The 26,388-nt window shown below is 44.6% G+C and overlaps 1 protein-coding gene across 1 annotated transcript; it reads left to right on the top strand.

The window, feature by feature from the left end:
• Positions 1-735: 735 nt before the first annotated feature.
• On the top strand, positions 736-15,131 carry LOC310691707 (uncharacterized protein; the record flags this gene model as incomplete). Its single annotated transcript, XM_083471570.1, has 3 exons — positions 736-946; positions 13,577-13,742; positions 14,693-15,131. 3 exons carry the CDS (start codon positions 736-738, stop codon positions 15,036-15,038), a joined length of 723 nt encoding a protein of 240 aa, XP_083327696.1. The 3' UTR covers positions 15,039-15,131.
• Between the last annotated feature and the right edge of the window lie 11,257 nt (positions 15,132-26,388).

Raw genomic sequence — 26,388 nt, forward strand, 5'->3', positions numbered from 1 at the left:
ACAACAACAACAACAACAACTACAACAACTTATTATTTATACCCTGACCATATGGCAGGGTTATAGCGAACCAGGCAGAGGGTCTTCTTGGTAGTGGCACCCGCCCTGTGCAACACCCTCCCACCAGATGTCAAAGAGAAAAACAACTACCAGACTTTTAGGAGACATTTGAAGGCAGCCCTGTTTAGGAAAGCTTTTAATGTTTAACGGACTATTGTATTTTGTTGGAAGCCACCCAGAGTGGGCGGGGTATAAAATTATTATTATTGTTGTTGTTGTTGTTGTTATTTGCACAACTCTAGTTACATGCACCATTTGCCTGTTGGGTTGAATGTAAAAAGCTGGCTGGAATGTGATTTGATTCCTCTCCCAAATCAACACCATTTGCACACAGTGTAGATGGTACAACAGAATCAGGCATCCTTTCTGTTGCCTGCAATGTTTGATATGCTCTCTTCCCAGCGCCAAACGAGAAGTGATGTTTGTCAGGTAGTTTGCATTTGCATAGCTGATGTTTAATAAATGAATGGCTGGCAAGATGCCATGAACTGATTTTATAATGAAATGATTTTAGAATGTTGTATTATTTTACTGTTGTTAGCCGCTCTGAGTCCGGCTTTGGCTGAGGAGGGCGGTATAAATAAATTATTATTATTATTATTATTATTATTATTATTATTATTATTATTATTATTATTAGAGCATGGGGTGGAGGCACACACTGAGCTGGATGGGATGGGGCAGGGGATTTTTGCCTGCCACAGTCCCAGTCATAATTCTCTTCCAATCTCTCATTCTCGGCTAGGGCCTTTTGAAGAAGAGGACGACCAAGCCAGTGACTGTGGAGATACCTACTATGACTGGGTAGCGCTGTTTTGCTGGCCCAAGTTTCATGCCTCCGTCATGGCTGCAGCAGAGAGCAGGAGGTGCATCTGGGAAACAACTGGCAGGTATAGATTTCTGAGCTGCAGACCTGGTTCCTGGTACCTCAGGGGGGTTGGCTTCTTGATTTATTTTATATATAGGCCTCCCCCCCATTTATGTGGGGGTTACATTCTGGTGTGTTGTTCCTTCTATGGCAGAGACAATGCCTTCCAAGATTTCTCCAATGGAAACAGGGACTCCTACCACACTCTGCATCTTAAAAAGCAGAGACATCACCTTGCCAACAAAGGTCCGTATAGTTCAAGCTATGTTTTCCCCAGTAGTGATGTATGGAAGTGAGAGCTGGACCATAAAGAAGGCTGATCGCTGAAGAATTGATGCTTTTGAATTCTGGTGTTGAAGGAGACTCTTGAGAGTCCCATGGACTGCAAGAAGATCAAACCTCTCCATTCTTAAGGAAATCAGCCCTGAGTGCTCACTGGAAGGCCAGATCGTGAAGCTGAGGCTCCAATACTTTGGCCACCTCATGAGAAGAGCAGACTCCCTGGAAAAGACCCTGATGTTGGGAAAGATGGAGGGCACAAGGAGAAGGGGATGACAGAGGATGAGATGGTTGGACAGTGTTCTTGAAGCTACCAGCATGAGTCTGACCAAACTGCGGGAAGCAGTGGAAGACAGGAGTGCCTGGCGTGCTCTGGTCCATGGGGTCACAAAGAGTCGGACACGACTAAATGACTAAACAACAACAACAACAACCATACTCTCCAACACCTATACAGTGAAAATAGGGACGTTCTAAGGGAAAGCGGGACATTCCAGGATCAAGCCAGAAACCGGAACGGCTTCTGTAAATCTAGGACCGTCCCTAGAAAATAGGGACACTTGGAGGGTCTGAGAGATAATTGATCCTGAGTCTGAGCTCCTTGACAAATTGGTTGCCATGTTCTTGTTGATGGTGCAGTGAATACACTAGGCAGGGAGTAAAAGCAAGCTACCGCAGTGCTATAGGGACAAGGTTGCCTCTTTAAGGATTTTCACTCGTGGAGGTGGAGCTTGGGAAGGGGAGTCCATGCCTGGAAGGTTCCCCCCTCCAATGTATTTTTTATTTGCCCAGGAACCTCACCAAAATGCTAGAGATGATGCACCTCCACAGGCACATACCTCCACATTAGGGCGGTTCACAAAAAACTTTATTTTGAAAATGCCTGCTTCCATAAAGGGGAATTTGAAAACTTTGAAAACTTGGGAATTGAAAGGATATTTTGGTTAAATTAATCCAATTTAGTTTTGGTTGGTGAGTAAAATGTGTGTAAAATTGCACAGCAATCATTAAAAACGATTGCCAAGTACTTGCTGTTATATAATATTAATTTATTTATTAAACATTTATTAAACATTGCCAGATATTTTCAGACAGCAGAATTAAAACTCTTTGGCTTTCCAAAAGCACTTCATGCGCTTCTTCAACAAATGTTATTATTATTATTTATTAAATTTCTATACCACATCTCATCTGAAGATCAAGGGGCGGTTTACAATATGAAGTTGTCCAATCACAAAAATAAAAGCAGTTTTGATTCCCTCACACCAAAAAACTTATTTTTAAGACCCCCTCACGAAAGACATTTGCAAAAAGAGAGAGAGAGAGCATACACTTGTACCTTGGAAGTCGAACGGAATCCATTCTGGAAGTCCGTTTGACTTCCAAAACATTCGGAAACCAAAGCGCGGCTTCTGATTGGCTGCCGGAAGCTGCTGCTGTAGCACCCTGCTTGTGGTTAACGCTTAGCTGGAATGAAATATTCAACGCAGCAATAGAGAATTTAAAATAATTATTTATTTGTCAGACAAATAAATGAGAGGCACAGTGGTATATGGTTACCAAGCTCTGGCCTGGCCTCCTGCCATTATGGCCAGCACTTATATTCCCTTAATCCAGCCCCCTTTGCTCCTCCTTGGGCTGCCTCTGTCCAATCAGCCTGGTTGGATTTCCTATTGGCTGATTGCTATAACCAATCACAATAGATACACCCATTTCCTTCTGTCCTTATAAGGAACACAAACAGCTATATATTGTTACATCTATAAATGACAAATAAGTAGTAATATATCTTACATGTGTCTCAACAAGGAATCTTAATTACCAGCTCACCTCTTGCCCTCCCTGCCCTATTGCCTTCTAAAACAAATGGTTAATCTTAAATTTTTATCTTAAACATATGTCAAGGATCTTGAGTTTCACATCAACATTGAAAGATATCCTTCATTTGAAGGTTTCTAAACAAATCTCTGACAGCTAATATATCAGGGCAGCATTTGATGGCGTCTTCTTGTCTGGCAAGAGGCTGGACTGGTGGCTGACTTAATTTCAAGATAAATACAACTCTTCTAGCATTTGTTAAATCCTTTGCATAATTACATTTAAGCCAATATATTTAAGCTAATATATTTCATACATTATCATAGGTAACCTTTTAAAAGAATAAAGCTTCTTAAAGTAGAAAGGAAGGAACTCAGTAAAAAAACAGTTTTTAAAGAAGGCTCTTTAGTTTACATCTTCCCCCCCTTCTCCAGCCAGTTGCTTTGTTTCCATTAGCTCTTCCCAAACTCTCTCAGTTTAAGAAAGAAACAGTTTTAAAAAGACTTCCCCAAAAAGCCTCTCTTTCTCTGTCAGCTAGATGTTTTTTCTCCCATTTACCTCTGGCCTTAGAAAATACAGCTCAAGGTTTTAAGAGAGGCCCATGGTATCATTTTACTGGGAGGCACATTGGCATTTTACTATTTACTCATTCCTAATCATGTTTATCTCTGCCTTTGTTATCTTCTATAACATGTAGGGTCAATGTCATTACTCAGTCTGTAATTTCAGCTTTTACGACTTTGAGAATTGTTTTCTGCTATCAATCAAGTGGGGGCCCCTTGTCTTAGGAGAATGGCCAAGGTTTTCTCTGCCTGGCATGAAACGATTGAAAATCTACTTTTGAAAATCTAAGCCCTCTTTAATATACAAGTCCTAATCAAACATTAATAAAATGCAGGCTTATGCCTGATGCCTCATTCCCCCCTTTCAAGCTCAAGGACCTTCATCCCAAGTGTCCTTGATAGCTTGACCTTCATCATATTCCTGAGGTAAAGCTCTGTATAGGGCCATGATATGAGGTAGAGTTTCATTTGAAACCATCTTGCTAATTGTACTTCTAAAACATGAAATGATACATGGCATCATACATAAAACCATTACCACTACTGTCAAGAAAAACAAGCAAGACAATAGTATCCCTTTGAGTCCTGTGACATTAGGTAACCAATTGGTGAGCCATCCCATATCCCATCCTTCCCATGTTTGTACTGGGACATGTGCTATATTCTCCATCTTTGTGGCCAACACACGGATTGCCTCACCATTATCTGAAATGTTAAAGCAACAGGCATTCCCTGTCAAGTTCAAGACTCCACATAGGCCTCCCTGCTTGGCAAGTACATAATCCATTCCCATTTTCAGCTGCAAAATGGCGGCTCTACTTTCATCCAACTGTTGTGCAATAAGTCTCAAACTCCGGGCCGTTGCATTGGTTACAAGTTCCACTACTGCTTGCAATCGAATTATTCTGTTTAGATTATAAATAGGATCCCGTGCCCCTTGTATGAGCTCACCAGGATTCCAGGAGGCAGGATCATAATAGGCTATAATGCGCTCTGGTGGCCAATCATCAGTACCGCTCCAACTTTGGGTACTTCCTCCTGCTATATGAGAAATATCAGCGTTTCTTCGTGTACGCTTGGGCAAATTAGTAGGCATAATCCACATTGGTGGTAATACCCATCCCAGGAAACAAGTCCCACTCCATTTGGAGGGGAGTTTCTTGTATGCCCATTCTCCACATATCCACCACAACCATCGTGTCTGAGGTCTTTGGTACGTGGAGTACAGAAGGCGAAATAGCAAAAGAGGTAGAGAGTTCACAGTGCAGTATGTTAGATTGCCTTTTTCTGTCACAGTTATGTTCCATACCACTTTCCATGCATGAATAAAAGGAGGTGCACAGGGCAAGGCATCCCGAGTTCGATAGGTAGTATCGTGTGCCCAGGTATTCTTAATATTATCCCAAGTATAGTGACAATGAGAAGAGCCTATCATGGTGGAATCAGCTGCATCTGATGATTTATGTACACAGAATTCCCCTTGTACAGGTATAACTCGTAATGGTTTAGTTGAGTTCCATCCGGGAAAATTCTGTACTTCTGTCTGGTTTGGTATTTCGCTTACCATACCAATGGCATCTAATGGTATCGGTAATAAGGGCATACCTCCCTCTGAATCATCTGGCCCAAGAGAGCAAACAAGGCAATTGGTCCTATTTGCAACATTGGCTACCATTTCAGCTAAACCTACCCACATATTGTGGTCATGGTGGAATCCATATTTAGTCAATTTGGCCAGATTCAAGGACCCTTCCCCTTCCCAAGGGATCAGGATTAATAATAGAATCATGTTGATGTCTAGCATATGCATTCCTTCCACAAAAGATTACCTTATAGTGATAGCAAATAAATATTAGTCCCAATATAATTCCCCCAGTGACAGAAATGGGGAACCACCAAGACCAAAACATATATCCCGAGGATCCCCAATGAGTAATATCTCTGATAATTGTTCCACAAGGGGGTGGGCAGTCAATTAATTGTATAAGAGAATCTGTCCTTTCACAATCGCTGGTTCAGATGCTCCTCAAGCTTCAGGCGTGCGCAGGTCAGCCAGCTTCCAGGTTGTGGCTGCAGCAGGCCGGTCGTCTAATGTTGCCCGTGACCTAGCCCGTTCCCGGTAGGGCTAGATGCAGGGGTTTTTGGAGAGAGTCAGTTTTAAAGGATTAGAGGGGTCACCTTTGCACGTCCAACTGCCTTCGGACTTCTTCAAACGGGAGTGATGAATCCAGGGGGTCACCTCAGCTACCTTCACCGCTGTTGGAGTAGAGAGCAAGACGGTGTAAGGTCCACGCCACTTAGGTGCAAGTGGATCACGTTTCCACTCTTTCACCCATACGCTATCGCCAGCCTGGAACTGATGAATCGGCTCGGCAATGCTGCACGGCGTGCGCTCGAGGACCCACCTGTTAAGAGAAACAAAAACACGGGAGAGAGATTGCACTTGTCCCTGTGTCACATGGTCTCCTATTTGTTTAAGATCAGCTGGAATATCCTGAACAAAGGAGGGCGGTCTCCCATACAGGAGCTCAAAAGGTGACAACTTAAGTCTTTTTGTGGGTGCACACCGAACACGAAACAGTGTTATGGGTAACACATCTACCCATCCCAATCCCGTTTCCTGGGTTAATTTTGCCAATTGGGTTTTCAGAGTCCGATTCATTCTTTCAGTTTTCCCTGAACTCTGAGGCCTATAGGCTGCATGCAGTCTCCATTTCACTTGTAAGACTCGACATACTTCTTGTACTACTTGATCAATGAACGCTGGCCCATTGTCACTTCCAATGCATCTAGGTAATCCAAACCTCGGGATCAATTCAGTGAGGAGTCTCTTAGTTACCTCTCGTGCCTTTTCAGTTCGGGTGGGAAAAGCTTCAACCCATCCGGTAAGAGTATCTACAAACACAAGGAGATACTTGAATCCCTTAGAAGGGACCAGCTCTGTGAAGTCCACAATTAGGCTTTCCATGGGGACATATCCCACATGTTGGATTCCAGGAGGTTGTACCGGTCCCTGCCTGGGATTGTTTTTAGCACAAAGAACACATTTCTGTGAAATGCAAGTTGCTAATTGTGATAGGTTAATAATATACAACTTCCGACTGAGACTCTCTCTGGTTGCAGTACCGCCAAGGTGAGTAGACTCATGATAATTTCTTACAATTGTGCCTGCTAGATGATGAGGTACATAAATCCTATTATCTGGCAGGATCATCCAACCGTCCTTCACGACTGCTCCTTCCTGTTCAGCCCACTTCCTCTCTTCTGGGGTATAGTGAGGTTTAACTTCTTCTGGAGCTACCTCTGGTATGAGGGCTGCTATAAATCCTCCCACAGGCTTTTGGGCTGCCTCTCGAGCTGCTTTGTCAGCAGCATGATTTCCTCTGGTTATTGGATCCCTTCCTCGTCCATGACCTTTGCAGTGCATTACAGCAATCTGTTCTGGAGCCCATACTGCTTCTAACAGGATTTCTACTTCAGGTCCATATTTCAAGGCCTTCCCGTGGGCTCCTATTAGACCTCTTTCTTTCCATAGAGCACCATGTGCATGCAGGGTTAAGAAGGCATATTTAGAATCAGTATAGATGTTTGCCTTACATCCGGCTGCCAATTGCAGAGCTCTAGTTAAACCTATAAGTTCAGCTTTTTGTGCCGAGGTGCCAGCAGGCAAAGCTTCAGCTTCCACAACTTCCTCATTGGTGACCACAGCATATCCTGCTCGTCTGGCACCTTCATGCAGGTAACTGCTACCATCAGTATAATATACAACATCTGGATTTTTCAATGGTTCATCTTTCAGATCGGGTCTACTGGAATAAACTTCATCCATTATTTGGAGACAATCATGTGATTCTTCATCATCTACCTCTGGTAGGGGCAGCAAAGTCGCTGGATTGAGCATATTCACTACTCGTAGATGAATCCTGGGATTTTCACACAATAGGCCTTGGTACCTAGCCATCCTTGGGTTCGTTAGCCAATAACTACCCTTATATTCCATGAGTGTCAGAACAGCATGAGGTACATTCACATACATCGTCTGGCCGAAGGTAAATTTATCAGCTTCTTTGACAAGGCTTGCAGTGGCCGCTACTGCCCTTAGGCATGGAGGCCATCCTTTTGCTACTGAGTCCAATTGTTTTGACAAATAAGCTACTGGACGATTCCAACTTCCTAATCTCTGGGTCAGGACTGCCGCTGCAATCCCATTCTGTTCATGTACATACAGCTGAAAGGGTTTTTCCGAATTAGGCAGTCCAAGGGCTGGGGCCTCCATAAGTCGTTGTTTGATAACTAAAAAGGCTTGTTGCTGCTCAGGTCCCCATACAAATGGGTCCTTTTCTGCACCTCGAGTGCTTTCATGTAAGGGCTTGGCCAGACTGCTGAAATCAGGTATCCATAGTCTACAAAACCCTGCTGTTCCCAGGAATCCTCTGAGTTGTTTCCTTGTGGTAGGTTCCTTGATAAGGCAAATAGCTTCTTTCCTCTCTGGCCTCAATGCTCGTTGTTGGTGTGAGATGTCAAAGCCCAAATATTTGACCTTTTCTAAACATAACTGTGCCTTTTTCTGGGAAACTCGGTAGCCAGCTTGCCAGAGCAAGTGGAGCAGTTCCTCTGTACCTTCTTTACAGGTATCAAAATCCTTTGCTGCTAGTATAAGGTCATCTACATATTGCAGAACCACCTTTTCTCCAGGTATTGAGGGGTAACTTGTTAGATCCTTCGCCAAGGCAGTGCCAAATAAAGTTGGGGAATTTTTGAATCCCTGGGGCAATCTCGTCCAAGTTAGCTGGCCTTTTGTTCCTGTTAAAGGGTCTTCCCACTGGAAGGCAAATATAGGTTGGCTCTGTGGTGCCAGCCGGCAACAGAAGAATGCATCTTTCAAGTCCAATACAGTAAAAAATGTTGCTTCTGGTGGGATCAAACTCAGCAGGGTGTATGGGTTTGGTACATTTGGGTGCAAGGTCTCGATAGCCTGGTTTACGAGCCTCAAGTCCTGCACTGGCCTGTATTCATCTGTCCCAGGTTTTCGAACAGGCAAAAGGGGTGTGTTCCACTCTGATTGGCAGGGCTTAAGCAGACCATATTTTAATAGGCGGTCCAAATGTTTCTGGATGCCCTCTGCTGCTCGCCGGGGTAAAGGATATTGCTTTACAGATACAGGGGTAACCATAGGTTTTAAGGTTACCACAATTGGAGCTATATTCTTGGCCATTCCTGGTGGGCTATTTTCGGCCCATACTCCTGGTGGCACCTGTAGAGTTCGGAGGAGCTTGTTTAACTCTGTATCCAATGTGGGTTGGACTTGCAGGGCTGACATTAGGCGCCATGATTGTTCCTTAGGTACTGAGAGGGAAATTATTCCTGCTGCCTTTGATGGCAATTTCATTTCTGGACCTCGAGGAGTGAAGGTGATTTGGGCCTGCAATTTGGACAGCATATCTCTACCTAAGAGAGGTATTGGACACTCAGGTATATACAAAAACTGATGGGTTAAACGATGTCCCCCAATCTGGCATTCCAAAGGTTGGAGGAAAGACCTCTTAGCTGACTGACCAGTGGCACTTTTAATGACTACACTTTTGGATGCCTTTTTCTGCAATAGTTCTGGGAGTACTGAGTATTCAGCCCCAGTATCAATCATAAAGTCTATTAAATGGCTTCCTAATTGAATCGTGACCGTGGGCTCCTGGAAGCCTAACTTTATGGAGTCCGGTCTTTCCTAGTCTTGGGTAAAATCCTCCTCTGCCAGTCCAATGACATTGTCCCTACTCCGTCCTTGTCCAGGTCTCTGATATCTTCCATCTCGGATCATTCCCCGTCCCCGTCCCTGGTTTCTTGGGCCGGAGCCTGGGCCTGGGCCTGGGCCTGGGCGTACTTCTTCCAACCTCAGGGGTTCAGGACACTCCCGCTTCCAATGACCCTCCTTCTTGCAATTTGCACATTGATTCCTTCCCAGTGGTGGATTCCTTCCCCGCCCTCTTCCTCCATTTAAGGGGCGGTAGTCTTGCTTCACTGCTGTGGCTAGCATTACCATCTTTTCCTTCTGCCACTTCTTCTTCTCTTGTTTCTCAGCCTCATCCCTATTCCGATAAACTCGGCGTGCAATGGCCATAATTTGGCTCATCAGCATCCCTTCCCATCCTTCTGATTTCTGAATTTTCTTACGAATGTCAGAAGCGCACTGGGCCACAAATGTAGCAGTAATCATTCTGCTGTTTTCAGGGGCTTCAGGGTCAAAAGGAGTCCATATACGATAGGCTTCTTGCAGCCTCTCTAAAAAGTCTCCTGGACTCTCATTTGGTTTCTGTTCTACTTCTGAGACTTTAGACATATTAGTGGGCTTCTGGCATGCCCTGCGGATACCTTGCACAAGCGTCTGGCGGTAGGTGGTAAGCCTGGCCAGGTGAATTACATTGTTTGGATCCCAATTAGGATCTTCCAAGGGAAAGTTGTCTTGGAGATGACGGTCAATATTAAAAATATTTCCCACTCTGGCCTGCTCACGCAAATATATCTGTGCCTTTTCAATTATGTCTCTCCTTTCCTCAGTGGTGAACAGAGTATTCAGGAGCTGGCGGCAATCTGTCCAAGTAGGACTATGAGTATTTATTATTGAAGTCACCAAGTCCATCATAGCCTGAGGTTTTTCTGCGAAAGATGGGGTGTGTGTTTTCCAATTCATCAGATCCGTAGTTGTGAATGGAATGTACTGGAGGGTCGACGTTCGAGGTGGCCTTGGTCCAGGTAGCCCGTTAACCAGCACAGGCTCCTCAAGTGCATCAAATACTCTTCTGAGAGGGGCTACTACGTGATCTTTCTCTTCGCTTTGCTCTAGGGGCCTCAAATCATAGGGGATGGTATTTGTCCCAAGGCGTTCTTTTAGCAGCTTTATACGCCTGGCTGTATTGCTTGCTGACCGATTAAGGTCTCCCTGTAACTTCTGTAATAATTCTCTAGGACTTGGATGTACAGGAGTTTGGGGTAGGCAATCAGTTGTTTCACTAAAAGAGACTGTAGATGGAGTTCTACTGGGACTCACAGATGGAATAACCACTTCTGCTTGGGCTTTATTATAGGCCTCCAATGCCTCCTGAAGATATTTATCATAATCTATCAAGGAATCAAGTTCTGTGACTCCAGCCCCATTATTCATTCCACTTTCTTGCCTTGGGGTTACAACTGGTGGAGTGTTTGGATTAGGCTCCCTTCGATGTGGAGCATAGGGTGGAGGTGGAAGCAGCTCTTCCTCTGGTCCCTCAAAAATGGGTTTGAGTTTATTTGGCAAGATTCCTTTTCTAGCTTCGGCTTTTACAGCCAATAATTTGCATCGTTGGACTTTGCATTCCCTTATCCATGGAGGATTTTTATTTAATGTGCTCAGCCAGGAATCTATATATGAAAATTGTTCTGGGCACCCTCCAATTTCTTTGGCGATGTTAGACCAAAGTTTGCTTACTAAATTTATATCAAAAGTTCCTTGAGATGGCCATTCAGTATTTTGCTTCGGCCACTCTAATTCACATAACGTTCTCAGGCGCTCTGGCGTCATTTTGACTCCATATGCCCCTGAGAAGGCTTTCTTAAAATTATTTAACATACATTCAAGAGGTGTATTTTCCCCTTTTGAACCCCCAACTCCCATTGTATGGCCCTGTGAAGTATCCACTCAGTCACTCACACACACGCTTCGTGGGGTTTCTTGCCCAGATGGAGTCGCCTCACTGGGAACCGAAGTACTACCCACTCCACACTCAGGTCAGCTACAGATTGCTCTGTACTTTCTCACACATACAATGCGCTGGATACTTCACCACACACTACCTCCCAACTTCCCCTTTTCCCCCACCAGACCACCATCTGATATACCCAACCACCTAGCGTACTCAGTTCCCACTTACTGAGACGCAGAAGTTTGATCAAGACTTCTCTTCCTCCCAATTAATTGGAGGGCCAAAACCCCTTAGTGCACTTACCCCTGGTTGGTTCCGTTTCCCCCCGGTCCGTCGCCGCCAGTGAGCAGGGTATCAGACAGACGAGACTTCTGCGTTCCCCCTGGAAAAATTTACCAGTGCGCGCTTGGGTAAGCAGTTTAGAGATCCTCTCTCTTGTACCCTGCTCAGTAGAGCGAAGGGGCTGCGTTCCAGCAGACCACTTATCCGAGTCACAGGGCACCATAAAATGTAGCACCCTGCTTGTGGTTAACGCTTAGCTGGAATGAAATATTCAACGCAGCAATAGAGAATTTAAAATAATTATTTATTTGTCAGACAAATAAATGAGAGGCACAGTGGTATATGGTTACCAAGCTCTGGCCTGGCCTCCTGCCATTATGGCCAGCACTTATATTCCCTTAATCCAGCCCCCTTTGCTCCTCCTTGGGCTGCCTCTGTCCAATCAGCCTGGTTGGATTTCCTATTGGCTGATTGCTATAACCAATCACAATAGATACACCCATTTCCTTCTGTCCTTATAAGGAACACAAACAGCTATATATTGTTACATCTATAAATGACAAATAAGTAGTAATATATCTTACATGTGTCTCAACAAGGAATCTTAATTACCAGCTCACCTCTTGCCCTCCCTGCCCTATTGCCTTCTAAAACAAATGGTTAATCTTAAATTTTTATCTTAAACATATGTCAAGGATCTTGAGTTTCACATCAACATTGAAAGATATCCTTCATTTGAAGGTTTCTAAACAAATCTCTGACAGCTAATATATCAGGGCAGCATTTGATGGCGTCTTCTTGTCTGGCAAGAGGCTGGACTGGTGGCTGACTTAATTTCAAGATAAATACAACTCTTCTAGCATTTGTTAAATCCTTTGCATAATTACATTTAAGCCAATATATTTAAGCTAATATATTTCATACATTATCATAGGTAACCTTTTAAAAGAATAAAGCTTCTTAAAGTAGAAAGGAAGGAACTCAGTAAAAAAACAGTTTTTAAAGAAGGCTCTTTAGTTTACATCTTCCCCCCCTTCTCCAGCCAGTTGCTTTGTTTCCATTAGCTCTTCCCAAACTCTCTCAGTTTAAGAAAGAAACAGTTTTAAAAAGACTTCCCCAAAAAGCCTCTCTTTCTCTGTCAGCTAGATGTTTTTTCTCCCATTTACCTCTGGCCTTAGAAAATACAGCTCAAGGTTTTAAGAGAGGCCCATGGTATCATTTTACTGGGAGGCACATTGGCATTTTACTATTTACTCATTCCTAATCATGTTTATCTCTGCCTTTGTTATCTTCTATAACATGTAGGGTCAATGTCATTACTCAGTCTGTAATTTCAGCTTTTACGACTTTGAGAATTGTTTTCTGCTATCAATCAAGTGGGGGCCCCTTGTCTTAGGAGAATGGCCAAGGTTTTCTCTGCCTGGCATGAAACGATTGAAAATCTACTTTTGAAAATCTAAGCCCTCTTTAATATACAAGTCCTAATCAAACATTAATAAAATGCAGGCTTATGCCTGATGCCTCACTGCAGCCAATCGGAAGCCCCGTCGGACGTCCGGCTTCCAAAAACAGTTTGCCAACCGGAACAGTAATTTTCGGGTTTGCAGCGTTCAGGAGCCAAAATGTTTGAGAACTAAGGTGTTCGAAAACTAAGGTCCGACTGTATTTGAATTCCTCACATCCAAACGCATATTTTTAAGACCTCTTAGTGAATAAATTTGCAAAAGTCAAGTTTTCCTCCCTAAAGTGACATGCCCTAGAATCATAGAATCGTAGTTCACACACCTGCAATGCAGGAATCTCATCTGAAGCATCCATGACAAAGCGTGTTCTCCCCAAATGAGAGCACGGGTTGCGGGGGGGGGGGGGTCTGCCAGGCCAAACCTCTGTTGCCAGGCAGGTTAAATGGTTATTGCCTGAAGCAACGATAGGATGACTGGGTTGCTGGGGCAAATTGCATGCTGCAATTTGGGTGGGTGGGACCAAAGGTTTTAAATATTGGGGCACTCTGCCTTTTCCTTTCTCTTTTGCAGAGTGCATCGGATCACACGCCCGCTCGCCCTGTGTTCCGGTTGACCTTGCTATGCCTGTCATGGGGTCGTCTGCCTTGGGGCAGGGGCCTAGTAGAAATTTTGCCATTTGGCTGATTGGCTGGTGCCATCTGGTTTTTGCCTACTACTTAGCCATTCATCACAACTTGTAAGGTTGCAGTTAGGCATTGGTTATAAAAATTGGTGGAGGAGGGGTCAGGATAGGCTGTGCCTGCCCCTCCAATGGTGGTGGAAGGGAATTCCGTTAAAGGAATCCTGGGGCTTGCCATGATTTCGTCCAATCCCTGAAATGGGACTAGGGCCAGCAAGCCTTGGGGAGCAGATTGGGTGAGCGATGAGGGACTGACGCTCAGCTCAACTGATCCCCAATATTGTTATCCTTTCACTGGCTTCCGAGGGAGTTCGGATAGTCAGTTCTGTCCCAGGTTGGGGGGGGGGACAGATAGTCATAACCAATGCCTAAACAACCACTCACAGATTATGTATTTTAATAAAGTTTTGGCCCAAAATTTTATGCCAAAAACCTTAAACTAAAATTATGTGTGATTTGTGAATTATTTTGAGGGGTGGCTTGGGGGCCTCCACATACAAATAGCCTATACAGTGGTGCCCCGCAAGACGAATGCCTCGCAAGACGGAAAACTCGCTAGACGAAAGAGTTTTCCGTTTTGGAGGTGCTTAGCAAAACGAATCTCCTATGGGCTTGCTTCGCAAGACGACAATGTCTTGCGAGTTCCTGCTGGTTTCCCCCCTCCCCCCTTTTTCTAAGCCGCTAATCAGCTGATCCGATCAGCAGATAAGCAGCTAAAAGCTGCTAATAGCGCTAAGCCGCTTATCAGCTGATCCGATCAGCAGATAAGCCGCTAATAGCGCTAATAGCGCTAAGCCGCTTATCAGCTGATCCGATCAGCAGATAAGCCGCTAAAAGCCTATAAAAGCTGCTAATAGCGCTAATCCGCTAATCCTTCAATGGGCTTGCTTCGCAAGACGAAAAAAAAACGCTAGACGAAGAGAATCACAGAACGGATTCTTTTCGTCTTGCGAGGCACCACTGTAATGTTCCATCCGCCACAACCTTTTCATTTTGTCCCTCTGCAGTATATATAGCAAGCTGGTCCTCTGCACTGGGCTGCTGGCTGAAGGGATGGGCTGCCCGGTGGCCAGCCCCACATTGGACGCCTTCTTCATGAGAATCCACGCGGAGTACTTCGCCAACTGCTCCCTCCCCCGTGACCCCACAGAGCATCGGCCACCCACCGGAGTGGTCATCATCCTGACCTCCTTGCCGGTCTGTTTGGTGCCCCTCTGCATCGCCCTCGTCCTCCGCAAGGCACGGGGTCCCGAAACCGCACTGCAAACTCCCCCACGGTGGGCAACAGTTCGAAAGGGAGTGGTACTGCTAAATGCTGAGAGGTGTGAGGCATCTAGTCTGGAAGACAACTGAGAGCAACTAGGCTGAAGTGTGAAAGGAGAGGTGGATTTTATTCCGTTGTTTTGTTTTGACATCACATTTTTATTCAACTTCAAAATCTTTAAATTCCAGCTTTCAAGTTTTACATTTCTCTTTAAACTTCGCTTAAAGTTTTAAGTGTCTGTACGCTTTTCGCGTTTATAAATTTCAAATTTATTGTTGCACATTGTTTTAAATGTTTGTTTTCCTTCTGGGATTGTACCCCCAAGTGTGTTTTAGAAGCTGGTCTCCGACTGTAATAAATTATCTATCTATCTTTAAACTTTGACTTTCTGCCTTTTCTTCCCTGCTGTTCTGAATCCCATCTCATCTACATACTGCCTTCTAATGAACATTCCACCGAAAATATATTCTTTCATTTCAAATATTATCATCTTTCTTCCGCTTCTCATGTTTCAAATCCTGCTTGCGATTTCATCTGATTATGGTGTTTTTCAGAGATTCCAAAAAAGGCTTCTATTCTTCCACAAATAGACCGTCGTTCTGGTTTTTTATTTTTGCTGTTTGCTTCGCCAGTTCTGCATAGTCCATTAGTAGCTACTCCCCATCCCTTGAATTTTATTTCTGAAATTACATATTTTTAGTGCTTTTTTCTAAAAAATAAAATAAAAAATTGCTTAGGGTTACTCTCATTTTCCTGCTCATAATGAAATACTGCCCCTCAATGAGGCCAAACTTAGATTCACAAAATGTTTAGGGGTATGCGTACCCCTGCGTGTCCCCCCAGAAAAAAACAATGCATATTCTACTTGTATGAAGTTACACATTAGCCCAGACGGAGATATTTCTACAATTGTGGCATCTGATCAAGACCTGCATTTTTAAAATGAGCTTAAAAAATATATATTTGTAAATGTTTTGTATCTCTCATGACAGGCAGAAACCAGCTGGGTGCTTTGGCAGATGTTTATCTCCCTAAACAGGGCCCCACTGATCTATAAGCAGGAGACGAGCACCTCAGGGTTGTAAAAGGAAATTACAGGCAGGGAGCAGAAGGTCACACTGACCATACAAATTACAGAATACAACCAAGCTGCAAAAACCCAAATTAAGAGTTGGTAAATAGTAAGTTTTATTGTTTAACAGAAGACTCGAGTCATATTTTCATAAGGTTAAAAAGGGCAAGAGCTAATAGAAACAGCAGCTGGCTAGGGAAAGAAGGGTTGTAAACCGAAAGTGTTTTTATTAAGTTCCTTTCCTTTTAAAAATCTATATATGTTATGTATGAAATATATTGGCTTAAATGTAATTATGCAAAGGATTTAGAAAGTAAGAAATGTTAGATTCTTATTTCATAGATGGTGTGAGAGAAGGTGAACCCAAGATCTCTTTAAGATAAAAATTAAAAACCATGCACCATCTGCTTTAGCCATCTGTTTTGCAGTGAATAGGGCAACAGGGGCCAAAGGTTATCTGGTAATTAAGGTGCCTGGTCGAGGCAAATGTAAGATATATGGCTACTTGTCTGCCATTTATGGATAGAAGGAAATATAGCTCTTTGTCTCCCATAAAAGGTAATAGGAAATGGGTGTATCTTTTATGATTGGTTCTAGCAAACAGCCAATAGGAATTTCAACCAGGCTGATTGGACAGAGGCAGCCAAAGGAGGAGCAAGGGGGCTGGGCTGAGGAAATATAAGTGCTGGCCATCAGGGCTGGAGTGGGCAGAGCTTTGGTATCCATATACCACTGTGTCTCTCATTTATTTGTCTGACAAATAAATTATTATTTTAATTTCTCTATTGCTGCGTTGAATATTTCATTCCAGCTAAGCATTAACCACAAGCAGGGTGCTACACAATAGCAATGTTAACCCAAAGCCCCAGAAGAATGGAAGACAATTTTTGGACTACTTAAGGAAATATTGCAGTTTGATGGCCTCACAAGCAGGATTTAAAAAAGAGCAACAGAAGGTATTAGAGAATACAGTATTGATGTTATGGTAAAAGATAGAAGGTATTGCACAGCAGGGGGGGGGGAGAAATGAAAACATCATGGAAAATGAGGTGGGAAGTCAGAAAATGATAACTTTGTTTATTTATTTTCCAAAATTCCCCCCCCCCCAAATTTTTACAACAAACGCACAAAAAAGAAAAACATTGCAATATTAAAAAGAAAAAACAAACATATACCGGTAAACACCTAACTGTTTGAAGCCCAATTTGATTTTCATTGTTAAGTGGCTTCCTCAAATCCCCCCTGACTGAGTTTCCATAAATCTCATTGTAGCAGATTTCCTATATCCACTTTCTAATAAAATTAACTTAATCCAGTTGCTATCTTTCTTTCTCTTCATGGTAATTTCAATCCATAATGTTATACAATTCAAAATATTTTACTCCTAGGCCAATTTGGTACTTACAAATAGTTCTACTTACGTTATATTAGAATATCTAGCTAAATAATCCTTAAATTTCTTCCAAGAAATTGGAAGGAAATGATAAATTTATTATGTATTGAAGTGTATATGTTAAATCTTTGAAACCTTAATAAAAAAAAAATTATGGGGAAAAATAAGCCCCGCACAAACCCCACATTGCAGGGCATAACAGCTGGACTGCTTTCTTTAAAGTTGCCAATCGTGCCTGCCTGTCTTTGTAAAGTGTTTCTCATTAGGCCCAAGTGCCAATCTGCATTTCATTAAAAGCTGCAGTTTCTCTGCTGACCAATCTTTGTATTCCTTCTTCGGTTGTTAACCGAAGCGTCTCCCTTCTCCAGCCCATCAGAAGGAAACGCCACTTTATCCAAAAGCACTTACTTCTATGTGTGCGCCAAGACTTGCAGTCTTTCCAGGCAAATCGCCCCCCCCCCCAAAAAAAAAACAGCCACAGCTTTCCGCCGCAAACAACAGACTCCCTTCTTTATTCTCAGAGAGTTCTCACAATCCATTTCACAATCTTTATTTTGTACCAGTTACCTAATTAGTTTGATCACCACAGCCAGATGACAATTTGCAGATCCTCCCATCCCGGCTTCTATTGAGGGCTTTGGAAATAATTTCCTTTTTTAAAAAGGCAAAACAAATCCCAGGGCTTGTCTTTCCACATTTTGCTTTAAAAAATAAAATAAAAAATCTCCCACTTCAAAGGAGAAGTGAGTTTTTTAAGCCTTCAAATTCATCTGTGATTGATTAAAATCCAAGCCATGGAAGAACTGCCAGCCCCTTCACTACTCCCACCAGCCTTTGCCCTTAATAAAACACACACCCCTCTCATATTCCTTGCAGGAGGGAGCAGTATTCTTTCCCTATGGTATGTGGAATATCATGCAAGATGTAAGGTGGAATGACCTGTGGGATTCATAGTCTACACAAGAGCTCTGTTGTGTTGCGTTTTGTGTTGCTTACAATTTTCAGGTTACACCAAGGGCTATGTTATGTACTGAAGTTCTCACCCTGGGCCAGCAGGGGGATACTGTAGATAGTTTTCACTCAGGTCCACATATGCAAATAAGGAATTGAAAGTGACGTTCAGTGATTGGATAGTTACAGAAAGTTGTTACTGTTGCGTTGTAATGGAGCTCTATATAAGCAGGCTGGCTGAACCCTTCAGTTCAGTTCCGTTCTGGGTCTGTGAACAAACAAGAGCTGTCTGAAGAATCTCTGTGTTGTCTGATATGTTCACCCACAACTTAACAGGCTACTTGGGCCAATCTATTCTGGCCTCCATTGCTCCTTCCACAGTTACTCCATTGTCTTCAGGTGTCCCTTAAAAGTTATATATTTGATTGATAGCATGTAATCTCAAGCATGTACTGTAGTATGCTACACAATAACTGCATGTATTAGCAATCTCAGGCTGAGAGTGCCAACCAAAATTGACCACTAAGAAAGAAGAGGAAACTATCAGTTTGACTGAGGGAATCCCAAGGATTTCAGTAGAGATATTGATACGGATATGGATATGGATATCGATTACATATACATATACATATACATATACATATACATATACAGGTAAAGGGACCCCTGACCATTTGGTCCAGTCGTGACCGACTCTGGGGTTGTGGTGCTCATCTCGCTTTACTGGCCGAGGGAGCTGGTGTACAGCTTCCGGGTCATGTGGCCAGCATGACTAAGCCACTTCTGGTGAACCAGAGCAGCGCACGGAAATGCCATTTACCTTCCCGCCGGAGTGGTGCCTATTTATCTACTTGCACTTTGATGTGCTTTTGAACTGCTAGGTGGGCAGGAGCAGGGACCGAGCAACTGGAGCTCACCCTGTTGCGGGGATTCGAACCGCCAACCTTCTGATCGGCAAGTCCTAGGCTCTGTGGTTTAACCCACAGTGCCACTCGCGTCCCTTGATGATGGAATAGGAAGTTTCTATTTTCATTGGAGAAATGTTGGAGGGTATACACATAACAATCCATCTTATAATGAAGTTCCACTTATTTTTTTTGTCAATTAGCGTACCCCCTACAGTGGTACCTTGGGTTAAGTACTTAATTCGTTCCGGAGGTCCGTTCTTAACCTGAAACTGTTCTTAACCTGTAGCACCACTTTAGCTAATGGGGCCTCCTGCTGCTGCCGTGCTGCTGGAGCCCAATTTCTGTTCTTATCCTGAAGCAAAGTTCTTAACCTGAAGCACTATTTCTGGGTTAACGGAGTGTGTAACCTGAAGCGTATGTAACCCAAGGTACCACTGTATTTCCGATCTGCAGCTTACAGTTCCCTGGTCAGAGATGTGATGATGATGATCCCAATCTGAAGTTAGGAAGGCTTTGTGGACCCCTTGTGAGGTGCTCTCTGGGCTCAGGTTGATCTGCTAAGTTTTATTTTAAGCAAAATATCCTCAGCAAAAGCTCCAGGACGTCTGTGCCAAGTCTGTTCGTTAAATATACTCAGAGTCTAGAGTGGATTTCATACTCTTTATTCAGCTCATACTGGTGAGGAGGAATGAATGAAAGTCCCCTCAAAGTATCTGCTTTATATACATTATTTACACAATGGGCTGCACATGATTGGCTAATTCCGGAATTCTCCTGTAGGCCAATAAGGTTGTGGATTCATTTCTATCTGGAGCATGATTGGGTGGTTCCTGCCAACCAATCATACTGCTGCATTGTTCTAGGACCAATCAGACTGCTGCATTCTGAATCCTATTGTTCTAGGACCAATCAGACTGCTGCATTTTGGATCCTATTGTTCTAGAACCAATCCGACTGCTGCATTTTGGATCCTATTCAACTCAATACATAACAGTTCGCAATTTATTTCCTCCGAATCTCCGAATGGCACATGGCAAACAGGCAGAGTTATGTCACGGGGAGCTTGGCTTCTGCCTGTTGAGCTGCCAAGGGATGACCAGCTCGGGGTACTAATTGGCCTCCTCAAACTCTAAAGATGTTCTGACTTCAGTGGGTGTGTTTGCGGCAAGTAAGTAATACGCACAAGCTGTTTTCACCGAGGGCTTGGATCCAGCTGCCATGACCTCAGCAAACAGCATCAAAGGTGCTGACAGGCCTGGACTCCGTCCAGGATACGATCTGTTCCAGATGTGGGGAGGGAGACTCCTGCTTGCCCACAGTCCAAGGAAAATGGGTCTCTTTCTGTGAAAGCACAGCGCTCTGGGTGATGAGGGTGGGAGCCATCTTGCTGGGTGGTTTCTGTCTCATAAATCGCACACGGACGGGAGGGGAGGGAGGGAGAGGGAATTGGCAGCAAAGCTTGGAGGGAGCTGTCTCTGGGCAGGAAGAACTCTGGGCAGAGCTCGGTTCTGCCTGCTTCTCTTCCTGAGTTTATCCAGAAAACCACTTCATCCTAAACGGCTGCATTTTCTTCTAACTCAGAAAGGTTCGAGATGGGCCCAGCTGGGGGCTACAGGCCAAGGGGACGGAGTTGTACCTGGGTCTGTGAAACTGAGGTTCAAGTCTTGCCTCAGCAACAGATTTGCCGTGCCGCACCAGAGCACGTCCTACTATTGGCCTCAGTTCCTCATCTGTGAAATGGGTGTATGTGTGTGGTGGGGGGTGTTGCTCAGAGGTAGAAGGTGGCGCAATGGCTCGGTGCATCTGGCTGTTAAGCAGAAGGTTGGCGGTTCGAGCCCACCCAGGGGCACCCTACCTGCCCGCAGACTGTCTCGCCAGAGTGGTGCATGCTCTGGTTATCTCCTGCTTGGACTACTGCAATGTGCTCTACATTGCGCCTACCTTTGAAGGTGACCCGGAAACTACAACTAATCCAGAATGCAGCAGCTAGACTGGTGACTGGGAGCGGCCGTCGAGGACACATAACACCAGTCTTGATCTACACTGGCTCCCAGTACGTTTCCGAGCACAATTCAAAGTGTTGGTGCTGACCTTTAAAGCCCTAAACGGCCTCTGTCCAGTATACCTGAAGGAGCATCTCCACCCCCATCATTCAGCCCAGACACTGAAGTCCTCCTCTGAGGGCCTTCTGGCGGTTCCCTCATTGCGAGAAGTGAGGTTGCAGGGAACCAGGCAGAGGGCCTTCTCGGTGGTGGCGCCCGCCCTGTGGAACGCCCTCCCATCAGATGTCAAGGAAAATAAAGAACACTGAGGTCCAGCACCGGGGGCCTTCTGGCAGTTCCCTCGCTACGAGAAGCCAAGTTACAGGGAACCAGACAGAGGGCCTTCTCGGTAGTGGCACCTGCCCTGTGGAACGCCCTCCCACCAGATGTCAAAGAGAAAAATAACTACCAGACTTTTAGACGACATCTGAAGGCAGCCCTGTTTAGGGAAGCTTTTAATGTTTAATAGGTTATTGTATTTTAGTGTTTTGTTGGAAGCTGCCCAGAGTGGCTGGGGAAACCCAGCCAGATGGGCGGGGTGTAAATAAATTATTATTATTATTATTATTATTATTATTATTATTATTATTGTTGTTGTTGTTGTTGTTGTTGTTGTTGTTGTTGTTGTTGTTCCTGCATTGCACTAGATGGGTTGGGCTAGATGACCCTGGGGTGCCTCTATGATTCTTTGAAAAGAGTTAACACCATAACACACTTTGCAGTTTTAAAAAGTGATGGCCAGAAGGCTGCATCTGGTGGGGGTGGGGCAAATAAACATGGAGTTCGGGCCTGAGTCACAGCATTATTCACCGATTTGTGCCCACCCTATTCCCAATGGTTTAGATCCAGTAGCAACGTTGGAAACAAGTAAGCAAAACTCTCCGAACACTTAAAACATAAGCAAGCAACACCAGTAACAGGATTCAAATTTTCTCATCCACTGGGTGTTCGCTGGATGTTTTTCCGGGTTGAAACCCTTTCAGTGGTGGTCCTTTCCTCACTGTGCAATTTTGAGATGAGGAGAGCTATCGACACGACCGTCAAAAGGTACCTGGTCTGACACGGCAGAGTTCTTTGTTTTCCCTGGTTCTTCTCCAAGCTAATAGCAAAAGAGCCCTCCACAGACCCTGGGGAGTTGGACAACTACTGCTCAGCTTCTGATACTCGCTGTAGGCACCACTGGGGGGAAAACAGAGTATCTGGACCCATTCCAGCCCAGGTTCAGGAAATCAGCCCTGAGTGCTCACTAGAAGGACAGATCCTGAAGCTGAGGCTCCAATACTTTGGCTACCTCAGGAGAAGAGAAGACTCCCTGGAAAAGACCCTGATGTTAGGAAAGATGGAGGGCACAAGGAGAAGGGGACGACAGAGGACTAGATGGTTGGACAGTGTTCTCGAAGCTACCAAAATGACTTTGACTAAACTGCGGGAGGCAGTGGAAGACAGGAGGGCCTGGCGTGCTCTGGTCCATGGGGTCACGAAGAGTCGGACACGACTAAACGACTAAACAACAACAACCCCTGACAGATGACTTCCTTTAGAGATGGGAGGAGTCAGTGAAACTGCATTCAGGGCCAGCCCGCCCATGAGGCAAGGGGACGTGACTGCCTCAGGCGGCAGGATCCACAGGGTCAGCAGACCCTGATGTAGATGTTTATCTACATTATCTATTTATGATCCTTAAGATCCTTATTTATACCTTCACTCATTTCATCTTCCCCGATAGCGAGAAGGGAGAGGCACCATTTTGTGGTTTGCCTCAGGTACCAAAAAGTCCTGGGCTGGTCCTGACCATAATTCTGTCTCTTCACCGCCCAGCAATCAGCTAAAGGGACACAGTTACTTTTACCACGACCTGATTATTATGGGCTTGTGGGAACAAGAGGCAGGCTTTTTCACTAGTGGCACCAGTGTTGTGGAATGCCCTCCCTGCCGAAATAAGAGAGTCCCCACCAGACTCCTGAAGGGAAACCTGGTTTTTTAAAAAATGTTTTAATTATTCTGCTTTTTAGTTGTTTGTATTATTGTATATTTTAATTAAGGCTGTTTTAATGCCCCAGTGGAACTGTTAGTGCACATTTCAGTTATGTCTTGATTTTATAGCTGTAAACGACTTAGGAACATACCGTATTTTTGCTCCATAAGACACACTTTTTTCTTCCTAAAAAGTAAAGGGGAATGTCTGTGCGTCTTATGGAGTGAATGCGTGGTCCCTGGAGCTGAATTGCCCAGGGGCGAAAAGCAGATCATGCTTTAAAAAAAAAAAGGGGACGTGGGTGTTGAAACAAAGCCACTGATCAGCAAGCGATCGGGAGCGAGATAAGGGACGCTAGCAATAAAGGAGGCTGCCTGGGAGGGGGGAGGTAAAGACAGCAAACTTCCAAGGAGAGGAGACAGGAAGACTAAAGCAATCAGGAGAGAAATTAGTAGAAAAGGAGGAGCAAAAAACCTAAGACACTAAGGCAAACAAGAGGGAAGGGGTGTTGAAAGGAAGCAGCTGATCGGCGAGCGATTGGGGAGAGAGATAAGGGACGCCACAATGGCACAAAAACGTGGTTACAAAGCACGGATCCACATGGATCCTCAGGATTTTTGCATTGGGCTACCCCAAACTCACCGTCAAATCACATGTCTGTGGCCACAGCATGAACCACAAAAATCATACATACACTGTTTCATTCAGAATTTTTTTTCTTGTTTTCCTCCTCTGAAAACTAGGTGCGTCTTATGGTCAGGTGCGTCTTATGGAGCAAAAAATACGGTATTTAGGCATATTAGGTAAAGGGAACCCCTTACAGTCAAATCCAGTCACAAACGACTCTGGGGTTGTGGCGCTCATCTTGCTTTACAGGCCGAGGGAGCCGGCGTTTGTCCGCTCTGCAGACAGTTTTTCTGGGTCATGTGACCAGCATGACTAAGCCGCTTCTGGCGCAACGGAACACCAACACCAGAGCAGCGCATGGAGACGCCATTTACCTTCCCGTCAGAGCAGTACCTATTATCTACTTGCACTATTGGGCATGCTTTCGGCCTGCTAGGTTGGCAGGAGCTGGGACCGAGAAACAGGAGCTCACTCTGTCACGGGTATTCGAACCACCGACCTTTTGATCGGCAAGCCCAAGAGGCTCAGTGGTTTAGACCATCCTTGGGCATATTAGCGGGATATAAATTAATATATAATAACAACAGCTCCCATCAGCTCCAACCAGCATGCTAGCTATGGCTGCTGGAAGTTGCAGTCCAAAAACATCTGGAAGACTCCAGTTTGATACGGAAAGTTGACAAAGTTTTGCTGGATAACTTCTTTGTGCTGCTGTTTGCAGATGGGGAAGCGTCCAGAAGCTTTCATAGCTGGGCATCAAAGAGGGGATTTTAGCAGGTGTGGCAAAGTGCCATGCAGCAGGTATCTGCTGGGAAACCCAGGATGAAAAGCGCAGAAGCTCTGTCCTGTTTGGCAGCTGGTTGCCCTGCGCCCAAGGCCAGGGCTAGGGTTTCTGGTCAAGGTCAGCCCAAGTCATTTTGTTGCCTGAGGCAAAGGACAAGAGCCAAGCCCCCAATCTTACCTACAGAGGCTGGCAGGATTGGCAGCTGAATCTTGCTTCTTCAGCTCTGGTAAGGAAAACAGGGGGCTAAGCTTAGTGGGGAGGGTGCTCTTTGTTCCAAATAATCCTAGAAATTTTAGTTTGCTTGTTTGTTTTGGATCATGCTTCATGCGTGTGGGGCCTATTCCACAAAACCTGATGCAGCAATAAATTTACTAATCTTTAAAGTGCCACCAGATTGCTGCTTCTGGTGATAACAGTGACCTATTATAGGGTGGCGCTGAGAGCCAGGGCAAAGGCAAGGGTCGTGGGCATATGAAGCACACTCCGAGCAGTCACTTTCCCTTGGAGCAAGTGCTTTGTAGTTGTACACACCCTCGTGCCATAGCATTTAAGTAAATTGGCAGCTACAATCTGCACTGTTGTTAAACACAGATTGGCATCTTTACAAAATAGTGTGCATTGGTGCGATCTACTCCCCTTCCCCTCAGTTAGCATTTCCCAAGCGCTGGTATAATGATAATGATGATGATGATGATAATAATAATAATAATAATAATAATAATAATAATAATAATACTTATTGTTATACCTTACCCATCTGGCTGGGTTTCCCCAGCCACTCCGGGATGCTCCCAAAAGAATATTAAAAACACGATAAAACATCAAACATTAAAAATCTCTCTAAACTGGGCTGCCTTCAGATGTCTTCTAAAAATCAGATAGTTGTTTATTTCCTTGACATCTGATGGGAGGGCGTTCCACAGGGCGGGTGCCACCACCGAGAAGGCCCTCTGCCCGATTCCCTGCAACCTCACATCTGCAGTGAGGGAACTGCCAGAAGGCCCTTGGCATTGGACCTCAGCATCCGGGCAGAACGATGGGGGTAGAGACGCTCCTTCAGGTATACTGGGCCGAGGCCCTTTAGGGCTTTAAAGGTCAGCACCAACACTTTGAATTGTGCTCAGAAACGTACTGAGAGCCAATGTAGGTCTTTCAAGACTGGTGTTATGTGGTCTCAGCGGCCACTCCCAGTCACCAGTCTGGCTGCTGCATTCTGGATTAGTTGTAGTTTCCGGGTCACCTTCAAAGGTAGCCCCACATAGAGCGCATTGCAGTAGTCCAAGCAAGATATAGTCCAAGTGGTAGAAGTGATGTCTCTCCCCAGTGAGGTTCCCTGGGCGCTTTTACCGGCATCTGTTATGCAGTAGGCCATGGGTAGGCAAACTAAGGCCTAGGGGCCGGATCCAGCCCAATCACCTTCTAAATCCGGCCCACGGACGGTCTGGGAATCAGTGTGTTTTTACATGAGTAGAATTTGTGCTTTTATTTAAAATGCATCTCTGGGTTATTTGTGGGGCATAGAAATTCGTTCTTTTTTTCCTTTCCAAAATATAGCCCGGCCCCCCACAAGGTCTGAGGGACAGTGGACCGGCCCCCTGCTAAAAAAGTTTGCTGACCCCTGCAATAGGCTAAAAAACTTACCTGCTACTTCAGAGGGAGCTGCCCACTAACAGTATCTTAGTCTTGT

This window comes from Podarcis liolepis (assembly GCF_965112155.1).
Source record: "Podarcis liolepis genome assembly, chromosome: 13".
Taxonomy (NCBI): Eukaryota; Metazoa; Chordata; class Lepidosauria; order Squamata; family Lacertidae; genus Podarcis; species Podarcis liolepis.